General features: G+C 35.1%; 2 protein-coding genes across 2 annotated transcripts; both read right to left on the bottom strand.

Annotated features, from left to right (window-relative positions):
* Positions 1-922: 922 nt before the first annotated feature.
* On the bottom strand, positions 923-7,407 carry LOC135659284 (protein NPG1-like). Its single transcript, XM_065176291.1, has 5 exons — positions 6,954-7,407; positions 4,537-4,786; positions 3,168-4,378; positions 2,073-2,220; positions 923-1,458 (listed from the first exon to the last, which is right to left on the bottom strand). The coding sequence occupies exons 1-5, from the start codon at positions 7,137-7,139 to the stop codon at positions 1,139-1,141; spliced, it is 2,115 nt and encodes a 704-aa protein (XP_065032363.1). The 5' UTR covers positions 7,140-7,407; the 3' UTR covers positions 923-1,138.
* A 1,178-nt stretch (positions 7,408-8,585) lies between these two features.
* On the bottom strand, positions 8,586-12,470 carry LOC135584266 (uncharacterized). Its single transcript, XM_065176284.1, has 5 exons — positions 12,336-12,470; positions 11,115-11,189; positions 10,442-10,566; positions 10,172-10,354; positions 8,586-9,211 (listed from the first exon to the last, which is right to left on the bottom strand). Exons 1-5 carry the CDS (start codon positions 12,355-12,357, stop codon positions 8,837-8,839), a joined length of 780 nt encoding a protein of 259 aa, XP_065032356.1. The 5' UTR covers positions 12,358-12,470; the 3' UTR covers positions 8,586-8,836.
* Between the last annotated feature and the right edge of the window lie 9,630 nt (positions 12,471-22,100).

The following is a 22,100-nucleotide window of genomic DNA, read 5'->3' as shown; positions in this document are numbered from 1 at the left end:
TTGCATACAATTAACCTCAGTATGTGTTACATACAAAACATTTATTCCTATAAAAAAAAATCAATAGAATAAAAATTAAATGTCCAAGGATTTTTGTTGTAGCATGGCTACAGCCACTCTTTGTGGCAAATAATGCAAATGAAATGGGAGTCTAGTCCCAATAATCATCATATAATTTATATAAATTTATAGAGAAATTATAATATTTGATGCATTGAACTGTCAGCTAAGTTTGATTCAGTTCACAAATATATTATTTTAATTTTAATTTTTTTTTTATTTTTTAATGAAAAAATTGGATATTCAAGCACATATCAAGCATGGAACATTTCATCTAATCAAACTAAAAGTGCTATCTTCTCCATCTCAGGTAATACTGTTTTGCCAATTATAATCTTCCATTTCATTCAAATGCAGTGGTTAGATGCAATTGGGCTTGCCATATGTTTAGAGTTCTGTAATCTCTTAGAAACAGAATGTGCAATAAAAGATAATAAAGAGGTATTGGTCAAAAAGTACTGTGACAAAATTAGAATAGAAATAAGACTTCCAAGGGAAGAAGACTTCTTTTGCACACAAAAAAACAGAAGCAAAATTAGCACAAGAGAATAGTGTCAATTTAAGCTGAACACACTACATAAACTTAGTAGATCAAAAAAGAAAACATAAAGAACCTGTGGGAGCATGATGGATGACAAAGAGCAAACTGATGTAATAAAAAGGTTGATAGAGTTCATTTACAACTTAAACTGTGACAGAAAATGAAGGATCACTAGCCAGACAACTCATGCTACCACTGTACAACTGCAAGCAGGATGTTATGTTTTAAGGATCATAAGATGCGTTTGGCTGCAGTAAGAAGAACGCTCATACCAATAGCAGCGAGGTAAGTGATTGCAGATCCAGTTGTAACCATGTCAAATCAAGAAATTCCTCTCAAAGCATCTCATATTTCATATAATAGACTGTCAAAGCAGCAACAGACGGCATTCAACTACAAGGAAAAAAGAAACAAACGAAAAGAAAAAGAAAATGTCCACCAGACTAAGCTCTAATAAATACAATCTACAACTGATATCCAATTCAATACGCAGGTAATGTAAAACCAGAAAAAAAATGGGAACGGATCCTTGGACGCTTATAAAAGAGAACTGAAACTCTCTATAGGATCTGATTCGTCTAACAGTGATGCTGCCTGGAAGCAGTCTGCCGCATCAACCATCCTACCTTCATCCCTGTGAATCACTCCCAAGTAATACCATGCCAGCCGATTCATAGGTTCGAGTCTTAGGGCATCTGAAAGAAAGCTTCGAGCAACTGGCAAAGATTTTGAGCCTCTTTTGGACAGCAAAGCACCAATTGATACCTTACTAGGCACATGGTCAAGCTCCACTGAGAGGGCATTGCCATAAGTAGCCAATGCTTGTTGCATCTGTCCATGGGCTTCCAGCATCCGACCTGATGAATTACATAAACAAAGACAATCGCATTTTTACTAATTCCAAATTGTGGTAGATGTTTCTTTAACACTTTGAAATTGAACCAAAGGTGGTGGCAGCTGGTTAATGTAATTACTAATTTAAAAAATTCAGGACATACAATTATACAGACCATAATTTCCCAGAGATTTTGAAGAATGCAGATTTTCCAAATATTACACCAAAAGACAGTACAAATGAATATAAAAAAAATACAGTAAGCAACAGTTCTTTTATTATGAAGACTTCTCTTGGTACGTGGCAAACAATAGTTGCTTAGAGGTCTATAAAGGCCTTTAAATGCTGCAGTTGGAACATACGATGAATGCACAGATTAAAAAAGAAATCTCTTTCTAAGAGGAACGGTGCATAAATTAAATTTTTTTGTATAAGGAGCTGGCATATCTAACTTAAAGTCTCACACTTCATGGGAATAAGATGACCATTCACTTTTAAATAATACACTAAAGAACTAATATGACAAAGAATTAGCAGCAACAAGCACCTTCACAAGATTTTCTATGGATGCAACTGAGAAACCAATCAAGAAACTCAAGAGAGATTATTTTTTTCAAAAAATATGATCTTTAGTACCTTCGATATGCAGAGTTGAAGCAGAGTAAGGTTTCAGTGTTCTAGATTTCTCCAAGCATATCTCAGCATCTCTCCAGTGTGAAAGGCCAGAGTACAGATTGGCAAGACCTCGCCAAACTTCAAACTCACTGACATTTTCATCCTCAACCTGAAAGAACATCAGATTAAGAAGTTACTATAAAAAGAGGGCAAACAAATCTTAATCAGCATGCGGTTATATTTTTTAGAGTTTCTAAAATTTTCAAGATTGCTATTGTAAGGACAACTCGCAAGTCAGAAAAGCTAGCCTCCGGTCTTCATTTCACTTATCTTTCCAACTACCATCGATTCACATAATGTCTAGAAGATCAATTAGGAATACACAATACCCAGTATATCTCATTTTCCTTGACATAAATATCCATTGTTGTCAGGGCTTATTACAAGCCAATTGAAAAGCAAATCAATCCCTTCAGAACAACTAGAAATGTGTTAGAAACAAACTAATGATCACAGAAGAAGAATAAAAGATCATCATATACCTTATCTACTTTTACCAACATAAACTTTATATAATCATCCCGGTAAGAAGTACATCCAAGATCATTAATATAAACTTTTATAGTGCTTTTTTAGCAATAACAAGAAATTAGGTAATTCTTCCTTCACTTTCTTGAACTTGGATTCATATAACATATCCTATTAAATATGTATTATTTGGCTTCAAGTCGCTCTATAATGCATAATGAAGTTGTTTCAAATTAATAATCTGGTCAATGAAAAACATGAATACAAGCACAACTAATATCTCATTTCCAGTCATATGCTCAAGAGAGTTTATTTGGTCTTTGTGCACATAAAATAAACCTTAAAATGAAAGTGGTACTATTATTTTATCAACATATAGTGGATTTCTTTGCATTTGTGAAAATACAATCATTATAAACTAACACAAAAACGGCCAGACAATATTAATTGTGGAGATATATAAGTTTTGGTAACAAACACAAACACACAGGATCAGCAGATATAGTAAGTAGAACAAAGGACAGCTAAGTATATACATATATGTGTGGAAATTATCAAAATAGAAGTTAGTGGAAAGTTCAAGCAAACCTCTATAATATTCTTGAAAGATCCAAAGGACTTTCTTTGGGCCTGAACAAGAGCAAGTAGAAGGCGATATGCTTCAACTGCATCCATGTGTAGGGACTGAGCCACTTTTAGTTTTGCCTTGATTCTAAGTAGAGGTCCTTGTTCCCATTTAACAGTCTCATCCAGTGCTGCATCAATGACAATTTCAGCGTCTGAGTAACGCTGCTGAGCAGATAAAACTAAAGCAAGCAACTTCCATCCTTTGGATATTGATCCACCTGTTGCATCAATAAATTCTTTTGCATATCGGAGTGCAGCATTTGTGTTGCGCTGTTCAGCGTATTCAAGAGCTAGATCAAAAAGTATTTCTGGGTTGTGGCGCTCGAGAGATACCACCTCATCAAGTGATCTCAGAGCTTCACTTTGCAAGCTAGATCTTTCATGATCTGAGGAGGCAATTTTAGCCAGTTTTCCCAGACAATTACCTAGAAAACGAAGACCCACACACTTTAAATGCTCATATGCAACTTGAGCATTTGCTATAGCTCTCCGAGCATATTCTACTCCTTCAGCTGAAAAAAGGCAGTCATCACTACAGATCTTAGCAGCCAATAACAATGCCATGATATAATCAGGACTTTCATCCTTTTTTAATAACTTTTTTAATAAGTTCAATGCAGAATGATTCTGATCTGCTGCACTATAGCATAGGGCCAAACTGTACCATCTATCACACCGTGCATATGTTCCAGGAATGAGCTCTTCAAAATGCCTAGCAAGTACAGATGTTTGACCACACATGGAGAGAGCAAACGAAAGATGCTCGATTACTGATGGATCCCACTGGGTTTTGCCAAGGTACCACTTCCTTAATAATATAATTAGAAGTAAAATAGCCTCTTCCAAATTGTTTTTTGGAACAAACGAACCATCAATTTGGGATGCCAAACTGGGTGGACTAGCCTCTACCCCGCCATATAACAAAAATACAGCAAATCTTTTCTGAATCCTTGCACAGCATTCATCATCAAGATTCCACTGACTTAGAAGAGCACGCCGGTAAGAAGCCAGAGCCTCCTGATAACGACCAGCTTGCTTCCAGAGCTCTGGAAGGAGCTCCACAGCCTTACTGACAGTTTCCTGCAACTTTTGCTCAACCAAAACATCAGGTATGCCATGTTGGAATATCTTTTCCACAGCATCAAGGACACTTCTACACTCTTGAGCAGCTTCTACATGGAGCCAAAAAAAAATATTTCTTAAGTAGGCTACCAACAGAACATCAGAGAATTACAAGACATAACGTTGCACAGAAAAAAGCAGATTGTGATTCATATGTTAAGGCCTCTGCATATTGCACAGATTATGACTGATGAGTAACAGCTCGTACCAGTAGCTTTGCCTAGCTTCTGTAGAGACATGGACTTTAAGTAGATGGCTTCAAGAACAAGGCTAGCAGCATGCTGGGACACCGAATGTATGGACACACTATGTGAGCGGCTACGCCTCGAAAGAGGCTTCTCAGGAGAAGGTTGCAAACGCTGAATGGCAGCTTGAAGATCTATTCCATCAAATACACGAAGAGCAGCTTCTATGTTGCCTCTTTGATATTCAAGCCTTCCTAGTAGTGCTCTTGCTTCCTTTAGCATTTGAAACAAAAATAACAGCAAAGAAAGAGGATCAACATCAAATTATCTGATCACTAAAAGCAATCTACATCATTCAGTAATAGATTTTGGAATCAACAGTCTACACATGTAGTGTCAAATTTCATAAAACTACAATCAAACATTTGATTAAACTTATTTTTTCCAGTATTATCAATTAGTATACGCCCATGAATTTCTTTGGAAGAGTTGGCAACTTGCCATATCTTGGAATATCTTACAAAAACCTAAAAACCATGAACAAAGATTGACATTATAGGTTTTGAGAGACAGTGGCATCCAGTTGAACTAGTCAACAAACTTGTTTCTCTGCTGTTCTAGCTTAAGGATAAAAGTCCTTCCAGAATTAAGAGAGACAGCACAGACAAAAGTAAGTACAAATAACATGTAAAAGAGGGGATCCAGTGTAAGCTAACTAATGATCGAACTGACCTCTATACTGTAGAACTTCAAAGCTCTCAGATAACAATATACCTAAAAACTCCCATAACCACTGAACCTTGAGCTTTCAATTTCAAAAGTCAAAACACAAATTAGAAAAACAAGCATCCAAATAAAACTGGTCAGAAATCATAAGTCAACCTTCACTACAAAATTTCACAGGAATTAGATAAATCTGGACATAGGTTTTGAAGCTAGATAGAAATTTTCTGGAAAAAGTCTTATATGTTGACTATTAATATCAGAGATCTCATTGGATGGGGAAGAACACATTGTTAAAGCAATATTAGTTAAGAAGCAAAAGTTTTGGACAGGTTGCTGGCCCCTTCGTTCAATCTTTCTTCCAGCTGTATCCCATTTTTTTCTTTCTGATTCGTTTTGTCCTACTAGTTTTCTTGTAATTAAGCAATACCGAGATGAAACAAATAGTGTGAAACAGATCCTCCATGATCCTCATCACCGGTATCCTTCCCTCATGTACATTCTCCAGAGAGACGATGCTAAGTTAGGATTACTTAGTTCAGTAGTTTCTCTTCCCATAAAGTTTTGTTACTTCAGGTTATTTCTTGAACCTTGGCCTCAAGGTACACTGAGAACTCAGCTTTATTGCACCATCTATCCCAGGTTATTACCAATTTCAAGCTACAAATAGCATTCCTATAATAGTTTTGCTTACGAAAAAATGTCATGTCCTACGTACATTTTTTTTGTCTCATTGTAGAAAAAATATCATGTCCTAGATATATTTTTGCCCCATTGTAACACTGATGAGAAGCTCATCAATAGAATTACTAACATGAACAAGAGATAAATGGGACACTTCCAACTGCTACTCATTGCAGATCTGTATTTCAGCTGCATTCCATCAATATATTGCACCTAATTAGAAACTTATTCCAGCACAACATTCTAATTCACAAATAACTTTATATTTTTCACATCCAGGCACTTTTGAATGTCGTGACACTTGAGGTTAAATCAACTCCAGTTCAGTTTCGTGTCTTCATGTTTCTCCTAGTTGAGGTGGTCCAAACGATGTTTTGTGTTTTGAGAAGTAAAAGAGTATAAAATGGTTCCTGCCAACTTCTGCAATCGCTAACTTGACCACAATAGAAGCTGGCATACCAATTTCACTATCTTTGCTGCTGAGCTTCCTAAAATAAAAGTTGTAATCTTGAAGACAACTGCCAATCTATCTTTAAGCATCAGTCTTTTACATGCATACTGAATAATTAAGTTCCCTGCAACAAAGTTCCCTCCCTAAGAAACTGGATTATATGTGCAATGGCTTAAATTGCGATGGATCAGGACTTTATCCGAAGAAATACAATGATATACTCACCCATTTATATCACATTTCGCATCAGGTTTAAAAACCTGAATGCCACCATCAGAAAAAAAAAGGGAGGGGGTTTGTTCGTTTTCTTTTCGTTCTACTAAGAAAAAATATCACACACTAAGGTAGCCTAAGGCATGTTTGTAAAACGAATTCCAAAAACCAATCAAGCATAAGCAGTGTTTGTTCAACGCCACAACAAGACACGTCATTGGAAGATTTAAACACAAGAAAAGGAAAACCGTCAAGAATTCAACCTGGAAAAGACCACGACAGGCAGTCAAGACAAGAAAAACGGGGACTTTCCCACGGAACAACGAACTACAGAGAGAACTAAGAGACGTGACGAGAGAGATCTCGAACCTCGTAATTAAGTGAGAGTCCTTCCCGGAGGGACGACTCGGCCTCCTGGATGTTGCCGTCGTCGAGCTTGGCCTCTACCTCGGAGGTCTTCATGGAGAGGCCGTTCACCGAGACCTCCCGCTCCTTCACCGACATCTCGTCCTCCTCCCCGCCATCCCCTTCCGCTTCGAACTCCCCGATCCCCATGTTCGCTCCCCGGGATCTCGCCGCCAATCCCCGCCACGGCAGCAGCTGCCTTCGCGCATTCGACGGAGGCCTCAACGGGGATGGAACCCGGAGGGGGACTCGATCGGGAGAGCGGGGTGTGCTCGAGAGATCTCCGGAGCGGCGGTCGCGTCGAGATCGGCTGCAGTCTCTCGGGGTCGTCTCATGGTAAGACTGAGAAGAAGGGGTTGGGGGCGGTGACGGGAAGCTCGGGGGGGAGTGCGAGATCCATGGCGGCCATGCTCTGACTCCGGGTGGGTAAAAATAATTTCCTATGTGACCGATTTAGGAAGTAAAAAACAAAAAACACTTTTAAAAACAATATTCGGACAATTTCCAGGAAACACCTCAAATTTTACGGTACTCCTATTTTAATCCAATATGTCCAAAAATACCGGTCCTTTAGATGAATCGATCCACTTCTAAATTGGTTTTGACGCTTTGCTACCGAGTTGGATATCACTGTTGTTCGATCTTTAATAGGCAAGTCCATTGATATGCATCATCTCGTTCGACCTCTACTTCACATATTGAATCTCCTTTTATTTTTCATGCTTTGAAATGATTAAATAGATTACAGAAAATTATATTGGAGTTTTCCGATACAATGGAAGCATGAATTCGAGGTCTCCGCTCTGGGATTCAATGGCCGGGGAAACAGTAGCTTTTTCCGACTGTCGACGACCGCCCGTCGTATCTACCTGTCCGGTCATAGGACACGAAGTGGACCCCACCTCCGGGCCCGTGCTTCCGCCAATTGTTGACCCGCGTCGAAAGGGACAGAAAAGTATTAGTTGAGGTTACACGGTGGCCAGGTCCGTACGCTGTGGTCCTCACGTCCACGAGGCCCACACGCATTAAAATCCCACCAATCTCATGAATCGAGTCGCTCATGGAAGATAGCAATGTGTTTGGGGAGGGAAGGAATCTTCTTCGCTGTAGAACACAGCTCCATCTTTACGTGACTCTTAATCAAATCCTCTTGAGGGTGTTTTCTATTTGATATTAGTTGATCATTATCTAAGTTGTGTGCGTGTGTTGGATATCGATTACCGATCAAGTTTGGGAGGCCAATAATTCTCATCTATTTAAGATTATATTATTGGACCAGTTTTTTTGTTTTTTTTCTCCTGACATTATTAGTCCAGTTGAAAATGAAGATTGATCAATCAATCGAGACAATGTACAATCCAAACCACATTGAAGTACAAGAATGCTTTCTGGATGTTTTAGTACTCTCGATCTTCATTAAATTACACATAGTATCAGAATTATTGAATGGCTTGACAATGAAGCGATCGTTGGGGAAATGCATGTAGGAAGTTTCGGAAGCAATGAACTCATGACTGCAAAATGCACCATTATGTATACAGCTTAAGAAACTGTAACTCAGAACAAGAACAGTCCAAGGATAAGAAAACCACATGATATCGATGATGGAAGCAATGCCATCTTTTCACCAATAAATATACAGAAAAATAGCTTTAGGCGTTTCTTTTACACAGCAAAATCTGCAGCTAGGTAGAAAATGCCAGGATACATTGTAAGCTATTTCCTTCATCTGGTGGCATGAACAAAACAAAATGCAGCTACTTCTATGTTGAACCATTGCAGTGATTTCTTTTAGCTGTTGCAACTAGTAAAGAACAACCATAGCTGCAAACTACAATGGATGTAGACTACAAGTCATCCTCTTTCATAGCTGGCCTCCTCTTTGCCTGCATTGCTAGACGAGCATCCCTCTCTCGTTCAAATTCTCGATGATCTGTCCGCTGCAAGAAGGAAACTTTGTCCAAATACTGATTTGAGCTCTTCTTGTAAGCATCCAGCTCCTCTTCCATGCCCAGGTTCTCCTCCTTAAACTCGCCCCAGTCTTTTTTGGTCTTGTCGAGGACACTGAGCTTTGGTTTTTTCTTTATCTGCTCTAGAATAGTGTCCAGGGCAGAGGAGGGAGCACCTGCAACTCTAGCCTTCTCGGCTGCCTCCTTCGAGTCAGCCTCAACAAGTTTCTTAACTTCAATTTCTTCACCCGCAAAATCGTGGACCTCAGTTATCTGCAGGAATGGACAAGAAAGATTATTTTATGAATCTTGTAATGGATGTAATTAGACAAGCATAGTCTTTGATTCTTTAAATGTTGGGTCAAGATCATAGAAGATAGGAGACTACATACGAAATCATCTAAGGTTTGTTCTCTAAATCTAAGCTTTAACTTTGTTGAATTCTACAGATTCACTGATTGCAATTTCATGGCGAGCAGTCACCCTCACGCACAAAAAGTTGCTAATTCACAGAAAAATTTGTCCAAGCATTTGATAATCTAAAAATTGTGTTAAAAGCCCGTATCTGTCTTAAAATAAGTCAATTACCTACACTATTGCACTTCTAAAATGTCAGGAAACCAATATTCTTATTGCTGAATGATAAGGAACACTAAAAGGCAATCATTTAATTTAAAATTTTCATCAATAACAAGTCAGACAAGCAGGTATCCAACTGGAGTAGTTTATGGGCCGGATACTCCACGATAACAAAATCAAGAAGGCTCCATCACTATGAGGTCAGCCCTTACAGCCCAACTCAAAATTGAGAGGGCTCCCGGAAACAAGTTCACATCAACAGTATAAATCTGGAGCTGCATTCTCGGTCAAGGAAAATTTTAATTAAAAGACAAGCTTGCCTAACAACAGAAAGGCTTCTCTGACAAGGTACCTAGCTTTCTAGCTCATGCACACTCTTCATTATGAAACATACATGTGGAAGTGCACACAACGGTTCAGAGTTCCAAACGACCGACCCATAGAACAGAAGAACACATGTGATATTTACTTATGAGGCACATGAATCTAATCAATACAAACTATCTATCACGGACAACTTATGCATTATGCAGTCATGCACAATTTCATATTTTTTGCTTCATTGTTTCAGATAATGGACCATGTAAATAAAGGTAGAAAAAGTACACTAGAGAAAAATGAACTAATTTCTGTATGAAAAAAATCTGAGCATACTTCAACTTTTCCCCTTTCAGCAGTGGCAGCAGATGCAACATCTTTAACAGCTGAAATGGCAGCTGTAGCAAGTTTCTTGGCTTGCTCACTTGTTCCATTTTGTATGATGGCTGGCCTCTTTCCCAGTGGATCCTTAGTAGCTGCCATTTTTACTGGTGCAAGGCCAAGAGTGAACATCCAATCCTATGAAATATCAATAAAGCAAGTGAAACCTTTAAGATCAAATCATAAGATAAGTAGATAACAAAATGTTAAGCGTAGCATCCTTACAGGGATTGTTTTCTTTGTCGTTGTAAGTTCAGTTGAATTAGATTTGTTCACAAAAGGTTTGGGCACCTTAACTGGCAATCCACTGTTCATTTGCTTCCAAACTTCCTCAACCCGAGCTTTCCTTTCTGAATCAACAACAGCATTTGTCAAGTCCCCAGCAATTAATGCAGAAAAAGCAGAAGTGAACAATGAACCACAAGAGAGTGAACACACTAAAATTTAAAGAGAGGTCGATGAATACGTTGTCCAGTATACTGCAAGTTCTCAGAAATGCACAGGACCCAGACAAAGTATACTTATGGAAGGTTCCATTACAAAAACTCATATGGTAAGCCTTGGTGGAATGGTAAGATTGTCACTTTGCGACCTGGGCAAACATGGTTCGAGCAATGAAAATGACCTCTTTGTTTGTAAAGTAAAAACTGCATATGCTGACTTTCCCGTACGATGGGTTGATGGAAGCCAAATGTACTAGACCACCCTTTTTTGTGATAGTAGATTAAGGAATAGGAATTGAATGGTAAAAGCAACAGTAATATGAAATATAAGTAGACTTCTCAGGTTCTAAGGAAGTATTTTTTGGGACTACAAGTCATCTGGAGTAATAAAATCAAAAAGTACTATTTCTCAAAACAGGAGGAACAACTTCCAATAAAATGATTTATACACTTACCACTATCTTCGTGTTGTTCCTGCAAACCAGGAACCTTATTACCTTCAATAACATCTGAAGTATCAGCTTTGTTCCCTGGAATATTTAACAGGTTAAGATCAGATGGTTAGAAAATAAAACTTAAAACAGAACTGCCATCTGGCTATCCCTAGCTTGATATAAGACAAATTTCATCAGTTCAAAAGTAGCATTTAAAAAAGGAAGTGTGAGCATTTTACACAACTATTCCAGTTTGATTAAAAGTAAATCCTGCAGCACCAGCATTCCTAAATAGTGCATCAGTGTAAAATATTTTCATTAGTATATATGCATAACCTAGCTCTTATCATCTTACAGCAACTACATGAATGAAGTGAAAATAATAAAACTTACTTTAGATTTTAAAACGAATAAAAATTTTGGCAATGCTAAGGGACATTTTTGGGATGACAAGGAAACTGTAAGAACATCATAACACTAATGTATTACAACATGAGTCTGTCAAAACCACACTGTAAAGTGCTTCATAATCCAATAAACCATCAAATCAACCACATGTTCTTGAAATAGCTGGCAAGAGAAGATAAACCAAATTGCTCATCGTAAGGGGCAAGATCGTAGGAAAATTCATGGTCACAACCCCAATAAATTGTTGGAAATTATACCCAATTATAGTAGCTACAGTAAATTTATGCTCATTTATCATTCTATTACGCCAGGTGAGAATCTGAACCACATACAGAACCCACCACCTACGCAACCAACGAATTCGTAGTAACAAAGACATATTTGACGGGATCAACCAGTACTAGTTTAAGGTAGCTTGGCCTCAAAGGCAAGAAAGATGCCAATATGCCTAACTTATCGATGTGCCTGATGTGCCGATCAGTTGATAGTTTCTCTGGTAGTCATGAACAAGATCAACTCGTTAAGACTAGGCTTGAAGATACATCCACCAAGTTGTCGATCTTGAACCGAAGAAAATGGGGCGTAAAAGAAGGAAGAGCAGTCATAGGATGGCAGATTGACCTAGTACATACACCCAAAAACCCTAAAACCTAATAACAAATCGAGAATAAGAACAGAAATTTATAGACTTTCCAAACTATGTGGAGGAGATATCCTTGAATCGGCAATACAAATCAACGCAAGATGATGATGATATTGAGTGATGAGAATACGAAAAAACTAATTCAAACACAAAACGGGGAGCAAAAATAGATATTTTGGAATGGAACGCACCGGAATCATCGAGGGACGCCATTACGGCGAGCGAGAGCGAAACCGAAGAGGATCAAAAGGGCCGCGAGGGCACGGAAGCATTGGGTACACCGACGACGGCAAATATTGCCCTGGAGACTTCATCTCAACCCTTCACATATATCATCTATTGGTGATTCGTTGCCTCTACTCCATACGGCGACTCGCCTCTCTAATTTTCGTGCTACTCACGTCCTCGACCGTTGGATCAAATCCGACGCCTGCTTTCGGCTGAAGCTTAAGATGCCCGAGTAGAAGAGTGGGAACATGTTTAGGAATACGTTTATATTATTAATTATTATTTAAATAGATGAATAATAGAGAATTATAAAATATTTGAGTGTTAGATGAATAATAGATTAAAAAATTACATTTTAAATACTTAAATATTGTTTCGTAAATTTATATTCTAAAAGTTTGGTAAATTTATTCTTCTAATATTTTTTATATTTATTCAAAAATTAAAAAAAAAAAAAATTAATATATAGTTAAAAATTAAACAATATAATTGCAAGCTACTCGATGAGCAAGTGCCTAACGAAACAAACAGCACGACGAATTTACGAGAGAATGAGTCAACAATAACAGAACTAAAGAGAATGAGAGAGAAAAACTCAATATATAATGACAATCTTATAATTTTAAAAAATATCATAAAGTATTCTGATAAATATAAAAAAAATTCATATAGATTATTATTTGTAACTTTTGTTTACTATTTACCGTCTCATTTTATTTTATTTTTATTTCTAAATTATCTATTTACAAATGAATATAAATATCATTTTTTTTCTCATTCTCCTTTTCTTCTAGTTCTTCCTCCTTCTGGCTTTTTAATTATTCATTATCTTCTTCCTTCTTAGAGGACCACGTCAAAATGCCAACAAGCTGAGTCAATGATGATAAAAGTCAATAGTGATTTGTTAGCGAGAGCGATGTCCGCGACGAAGATAAAATAAGGGGTTGAGAAAAAAAAATATATATATATATAATCGATAATACTATGTTGTGAATGATAAACTTCAATTTTATTAGCATTTTGAAAATACTGAAATGCTACCATCAATATTTGAACATTTGCAATACACTATCCAAGTCAGAAATAATTTTTTAAAAAAAATATAACATCAACTCATATTTAAAATATCTACTGGATCCTAATGTATCGATGCAATATAAATTTTAAATGTTACGAACACATGATAGATTATGTAACAATGTTGAATTGTATAAGATATATCATATATTTGATCAGATGCTAATTATGATTATAAATTAATAAAAAATAAATATATTTAAAGTATAATTCATTATGAGATGACTTTGGTGGGAGGGAGTCTTCAAATTACTTATCATAAATTTATTGCTTTTCAAACTTTCTACATATTCAATAACATAAAATATGTATAATAATATAATATACATGATATTATAGATTTATTCTTGTCTCTCTTTAATTATTATTCTATTGTTTATAATGATTCCCGTAAAGGATATGAAGAGAAGAGAATGAGAATCTAGTTCTCTGTGTAGCTCGATATCGCTACATTATATGAATTGAATTACAAAGCGCATTATCGGGTTAGAAAAGATTTTTTGAATGATATCGAAATGTGTATACATCTTTATATTTGATATATGATTAGTGGATTTTAGTTTTTGGCATTAAAGTTTTTTTGCATAATAGTAGTCTGATTATAATTTTATGCTTACAATTGGTATTTGAGCTATATTTTAAAATCAAAATGATTTAAATCATAAAAAAAAATTTACATCTATTTATCTTTTGAACCATTATTTTAATCCTAGATTGATATTATTTTTTAAACTAATTTATGATATATTATGTCTAGTATATGAATATATTTAACTATTTTCTTCGCTTTCTTATAGGCGATGCAACATAGATAGAATCATAATAGTAAGTTGTCGTTGGTAACTTGTTGTCAGCAATGATATTGTTGAGGGTAATGACCAACATTGGTTGCTAACTCTATCGTGAGCAATGATTACACAGGTGATAGTGTTATTATATGCGACAAATGTTGGTGGTGTGTGATAGCCCTATTGTGGGCGATTGCTACTATTGGTGGTTGTCTTACATGTAACGAAGATTCAGCCATCACTCTGGTCTTGTGTTGGTTGCAAGGGTCATAAGAGTGTCCTTATTTTGATATAGAGGTTGTCTGTGCTAGTCATAGGTACCCAGCAAGCCAATCACATTAGTGATTGCACGTATAACTTGATACATAATCTTTTTTGTTTATTATATTTTGGCATATATCACCTTATAGCTATTGCATATATATATATATATATATATATATATATATATATATATATATATATATATATATATATATATATATATATATATATATATATATATTGTGAGGTCCTTGGATTTGTGCAATGAGAATCATATCGTGATGAGATCACGAAAATGAGATCGATTCACCTTTAAACACATATCCTAAATAATCCCGGTCATAGGTTACTCGAGAGGGACATCGTGATAACCGGACAGACTGGTGTGTTGTATACCCGTCAAAATAATGGATGTAGCTGGTCTCATAGCTGCTCGTGTAGGGACACTAGGGATACAGTACAGGTGCTCATTGGAGAATGAGTTCACCGATTGATCCGCTTACGGAATGTTAGATGGTTAATAATGTCTTATTGTCAGACAGCGATTTCGTAGTCCTAGTGGTATATCTGATCCTTAGACTTAAGATACCAAGGTTGTATTGTATGAGTGCTACACTCTTTGATACTAGACTTATAGGTTTTGGCTGTCCCAGATCTAGTACAACTGGTAATTAGGAGTGGTAGTCGACCTTACGAGGGCTATTGAGTGTCAATATAAGATCATCCACTCTCGGCATCATGAGAGGAATATCCTATGTGTTCCTGCTCAGACAAATCCCTAGCTAGGGTCATTCGGGTTGAGAAAGAAAGAGTTCTCCAGGAGAATCCGATTAGAGCGAGACTCGAGTTGAAACCGTATGGGTCTGACAGCACCATGCTCGATATACAGTATCTGAGATATTAGATGGATGAGGGACTATAGGTACACGGTAACTGAGGACAGACAGGTCCAAATGATTGGATTCTCCTGTATCGTCTGGGGACTACGGCGTAGTGGCCTAGTACGTCCGTAATCGATGAGTCAAGTGAATTATTACAGAGATAATAATTCATTGAGTTAGAAGGAGTTTTGATAGGTATGACTCACGGCCAGCTCGATATTGGGCCTAGAGGGTCACACACATATGGTAGGCATTGCGATGAGTAGAGGTTCAGATATGAGATATCCAACGGAGCTCTTGTCTTATTGGATATCCAATAAGCCCCTGAATGATTGGATCTCATGGACGAGATCCAATAAGAGCCCATGAGAGATTATTAGATAGAGATCCACTAATCTAAAATGCTTGCGTTATTGGATGTAGATCCAATACCCACTAGGGAAGGATCCATTAGGGTTTGATAGGGGACCTCTATAAATAGGAGGTATTCAGAGCCTCATAGGCTAGAGCCTTTGCTTGCCTCTCATATTCTCCTTCCTTTCTCCACCTCAGAGCAGACCTGGAGTTTTTAGGAGCGTCGTCATAGCCCTGCTGTGTGGATCACCGCTACAGAGGAGGACGCTTGACCTCCTTCACCCTCTCCTCAGGATCTGCAATGAAACAAGGATATACGATCTCCCTAGGTAACACAATTTAGTTTTTCAGTTTCACGGATTTTGCGCACTAATCTTCGCACGACAACGAACATCTCTTTGGGAATTAGAGATTTTGTTTTCTTGTTCTTCTATTACGCTTGTGATGTCGCCCCCGAAGATTTTCCCAATAGCCTGGACCACAACACTATTATCGTTGGTTGCTGTTGTGGACAACATTCCTCCGCAGGTGGTAGTGCTACATGCAATAGTTGCCTTATGTGGTATCATTATTATGCATGGCAGCGATGTTGTTTGCAATTGGCTACTGCGATGATCTACTGATCGACATATGACATTAGCAGGCTATGTCGCATGACTTGCGACTGGCTGTGTTAACGACATATAACATAAGCAACAAATGGGTTACGCACCGTGATGGTCGTAGGTAGTGCATGACGCTAGGCGATACCAGGGTTGATAGCCACACCGAAGGTCATCAGCATGATAAGGAGTCGTAGTGGTCGAATGATGGACAACGATAAATGGTGGCAATACTTTATTAGACCGAAGGTGACATTTGAACATCGTCTCATCACCACTATAGGGTCGCCATCGGTGAGGACTCACGTGGTTGGGTGCATGCGTGGGCACGATATAACACAATGGTAGCTGTGAGAGAGACGAATTATGGTTATGACTTTCACATAAGAAAAATATAATTTTACCCTTTTGAATGATTTAATTACGGTCGATATCCCCTTATGACAATTCAACTTTTCAAAAATTAAATATTTTCAATATATATCCTAATAAAATTATAGTTTTACCATTCAAAAATCAAATATTTTTTACTTATGTCCTCAACTATAAAGTCGATAAATTTGACATGCTTTAAAAAAAAATTTGATTGAAACATAATTTTAGCCCAATTTTTGATCAATTTGTTTCTAAATTAGATTTTCACTAAATCTAATTTTGATTGAGTTGGCTATTGGGTCTAATTTGGGTAGCCCAAATGGTTTAGTCAAATTCAAATTATTCCAATATGGTATGTCTAATTAAATAAGATTAATTGGTATATTTAGGTTATTTATAAAATTTTTAAAAATATAAATTATGGATTTTTTTATAGTTTTATCATATGATATATTCATAATTTTGTTTGTTTGTGATATTTAGTGAATATTATTAGTAACTTATATTCTTAAATTTTATCTAACTAGTTGTTGCTAAATATAAGTTAGGATGATAGACTTATCAAATGTGAATTATAATAAATACTTTACCATTTATATGATATTTTAAATTATATTTTATATTATTATATTGATTTTATAATCACCAAAGTGGTCTAGATTAATGACTTATAAAATAACATTAAAGAATCGATCTTAAGTGATATTGAGAAAAATAATATTCATAATTACACACATAATTAGAAAATTTAGATATTTTCAAAGGAAATATATTTTAAATAATTATTTGAAGTAGAATGATACTATTTTTGATATCCTTATAGTTTAAGATTATATACTCAAAGATAGTAATATTATTATATAATAATGGTATTAGCCCTTCGTAAATAAATTTGAATGAACACTAAGGACATTAATATTTCACCTAAATATGAAATATAAAGGATATCAATAATTTATTACATTTTGAAAAATGAAAGAATTAATGCTATTTTATATTTTATAATGGTATTTTATTCCATAAACTCTTATACTTTTAGTATTAGAGCATGTGTAGTTTATTATATCTTAACCCGATATTACTTATTAAAATATTCATAAACTTGCCTAATGAAAGTATTATAAAATTAATTAATGAAATGCATGCTTAAGAAATATCTAATAGGTTCTGTGTAATATTTATAAGAATGATAATCGTAAATAACATTAAGACTTCATTACTACATGCAACTAGTGCTACAATAATATTTAAGGGCCATAGAAGATAAGTTTAAATCTGTTGATGAGTCATTAATTAACATATTAATCAAGAGATTTATGATTACATCCTTGATATGATAATAAGGTTGTAAATTTTAAAGGATTAGATATGAATATAGATGAGTCTTTCCTCACATAATTCATTCTTAATTATCTTATTTCTTAGTTTAACCTATTTAAGATTGATTACAATATAAATAAAGATAAATAGGATTTGAATAACCTAAATAGTATGTGTGTTTAGGAATAATTATAATGTTATGTTAGAAAATAACTCGTAATGAATTGACTAATAGTATTATGATACATGATATTATAGAAAAAATTAATAATATTATGATACATAAAAGGAAGTATAACATTGAAAACATACAATCATATGACTTGTATTTATAATCAAACTTAATAAAATATTATTATATTTATTATATTTTATTAATTTATTTAAAAATTATGATCATATATAAAATAGCTTTTAAAATTTTTATAATTCAATTATATAATTTTTTTTAAAATAATTTTATTTTATTTATATTTATTTTTTAAAAGTTTATTTTATATCTTACCAATTAATAAACCAAGTAAGAGAATGTTAGATTGTTTGTCCTTATTTAATTGTATAAGATATATTGATTGAATTTTGAATACGATTATAGATATTTATTTATAGTAAAATTCTTTATTATATGATCTTGATGAAAGGGAATCTCTACTTATCTTAGGCTCGGTGCTCTTGCATACAAATGAACAATGCCTCGTTAACATATAATATATGTGATTATAGGTATATTCTCATTACATTCTTGAAGGATAGAATAAGAGGAGAATGAGAGTTTAGCCTTATTTATACATATACAGGATTGGATCGCGGAATGAGTTTTTAGATTAGAAAATATTTTTAAAATAAAATCAAAATGTACACATATTCTAATTTTTGATATATGATATTGATATTAACTTTTTTATAACTATAATATAAACATAAAACAGTAATATGATTATAATTTTATGCTTATAATGCACCAAGAGACATCAACATTTTAACTATCTATTTTAATTTAGATGTTAATCTATTCACGAACCATGCGGGACAGGTGTATTATATGCTTGTCAATCATGTTGATAATAATTTTCACTTCAAATGTTTATCTACTCCAACCCATGTCTTATTTTTATCTCTTTAGAATTTATCGTTTTACATCCATGGAATTCGATCAGGGCGTTTAAGTCAAAAGTAACAAGAACATTGAATGACTTTAGCATTGAGTCGACATCATGGGCGGTTTCCAAGATGCCAAGTTTCTAGTTTTTCATCATCCTTATTTTAGAAATATATATATATAATTTAAACTTTTTAAATATATAAAAAATTCTAACAATTTTAATTTATAAGTTTTCATCAAACAAGTCAAACTAGTTTTGTGTTAAATTAGGCCGATTACATTGCTTTTACATATGGTCACACTATTTTTTTTGGGTCGATCGAACTAATTATTAATATTTTCCGTTACTCTCTTTGGTTTTTTGGGGTATATTTATATCAATATATATATATTATAGTATTATTTTTATATATATTTTAATTTATTTTAAGCTAGTTAAAAAAAATAAAAAAATATTACAACATTTTTGTGTAGGAAGAAAGGGAACAACTCCCATCATCATGTATGGTCGACCACGTGGCAACCATCAAGGCCCGTAGGAAACGCAAAACATGCGCATCCCATGCGTCGGTGAAAAGGGGAGGCCTTTGCATCCGCCTATTATACTCGTTGCACACAAACACAGTGATCAACCACTAGAGACGTTCCATGTACCCCTCATTCCAATTATAACATCAACTAATATTTAAAATATCTACTAGATCCTTAATGTACCGTTGCAATATAAATTTTAAATGTTGCGAACACATGATAGATTATGTAACAATGTTTAATTGTATAAGATATAATATATATTTGATCAGATGCTAATTATGATTATAAATTAATAAAAAAGAAATATATTTAAAGTATAATTCATTATGAGATACTTTGGTGGGAGGGAGTCTTCAAATTACTTATCATAAATTTATTGCTTTTCAAACTTTCTACATATTCAATAACATAAAATATGTATAATAATACAATATATATGATATTATAGATTTATTCTTGTCTCTTTTTAATTATTATTCTATTGTTTATAGTGATTCCCGTAAAGGATATGAAAAGAAGAGAATGAGAGTCTAGTTCTCTGTGTAGCTCGATATCGCTACATTATATGAATTGAATTACAAAGTGCATTATTGAGTTAAAAAATATTTTTTGAATGATATCGAAATGTGTATACATCTTTATATTTGATATATGATTAGTGGATTTTAGTTTTTGGCATTAAAGTTTTTTTCGCATAATAGTAGTCTGATTATAATTTTATGCTTACAATTGGTATTTGAGCTATATTTTAAAATCAAAATGATTTAAATCATAAAAAAAATTTACATCTATTTATCTTTTGAATCATTATTTTAATCCTAGATTGATATTATTTTTAAACTAATTTATGATATATTATGTCTAGTATATGAATCTATTTAACTATTTTCTTCGCTTTCTTATAGGCGATGCAACATAGATAGAATCATAATAGTAGGTTGTCGTTGATAATTTGTTGTCAGCAATGATATTGTTGAGGGTGATGACCTACATTGGTTGCTAACTCTATCGTGAGCAATGGCTACAAAGGTGATAGTGTTATTATATGCGACAAATGTTGGTGGTGTGTGATAGCCCTATTGTGGGCGATTGCTACTATTGGTGGTTGTCTTACATGTAACGAAGATTCAGCCATCACTCTGGTATTGTGTTGGTTGCAAGGGTCATAAGAGTGTCCTTATTTTGATATAGAGGTTGTTTGTGCTGGTCATAGTTACCCAACAAGCCAATCACGCGAGTGATGGCACGTGTGACTTGATACAGAATCTTTTTGCTTATTATATTTTGGCATATATCACCTTATAGCTATTGCATATATATATATATATATATATATATATATATATATATATATATATATATATATTGTGATGTCATTGGATTTGTGCAATGGGAATCGTATCGTGATGAGATCATGAAAATGAGATCGATGCACTTTTAAACACATATCATAAATAATCCCGGTCATAGGTTACTCGAGAGGGACATCGTGATAACCGGACAGACTGGTGTGTTGTATACCCATCCATATGATGGATGTAGCTGGTCTCATAGCTGCTCGTGTAGGGACACTAGGGATATAGTACAGGTGCTCATTGGAGAATGAGTTCACTGATTGATCCGCTTACGGAATGTTAGATGGTTGATGATGCCTTATTGTCAGACAGCGATTCCGTAGTCCTAGTGGTATATCTGATCCTTAGACTTAAGATACCAAGGATGTCTTGTATGAGTGCTACACTCTTTGATACTAGACTTATAGGTTTGGCTGTCCCAGATCTAGTACAACTGGTCATTGAGAGTGGTAGTCGACCTTACGAGGGCTATTGAGTGTCAATATAGGATCATCCACTCTCGGCATCATGAGAGGAATATCCTATGTGTTCCTGCTCAGACAAATCCCTAGCTAGGGTCATTCGGGTTGAGAGAGAAAGAGTTCTCCGGGAGAATCCGATTAGAGCGAGACTCGAGTTGAAACCGTATGAGTCTGACAGCACCATGCTCGATATACGGTCTCTGGGATATTAGATTGATGAGGGACTATAGGTACACAGTAACTGAGGACAGACAGGTCCAAAGGATTGAATTCTCCTATATCGTCTGGGGACTACGGCGTAATGGCCTAGTACGTCCGTAGTCGATGAGTCAAGTGAATTATTACAGAGATAATAATTCATTGAGTTAGAAGGAGTTTTGACAGGTATAACTCACGGCTAGCTCGATATTGGGCCTAGAGAGTCACACACATATGGTAGGCATTGCGATGAGTAGAGGTTCAAATATGAGATATCTAACGGAGCCCTTGTCTTATTGGATATCCAATAAGCCCCTGAATGATTGGATCCCATGGACGAGATCCAATAAGAGCCCATGAGAGATTATTAGATAGAGATCCACTAATCTAAAATATTTACGTTATTGGATGCAGATC

This window comes from Musa acuminata, chromosome BXJ1-1 (assembly GCF_036884655.1).
Source record: "Musa acuminata AAA Group cultivar baxijiao chromosome BXJ1-1, Cavendish_Baxijiao_AAA, whole genome shotgun sequence".
Classification (NCBI taxonomy): Eukaryota; Viridiplantae; Streptophyta; class Magnoliopsida; order Zingiberales; family Musaceae; genus Musa; species Musa acuminata.
This window is presented reverse-complemented; position numbering and strand designations above follow the sequence as displayed.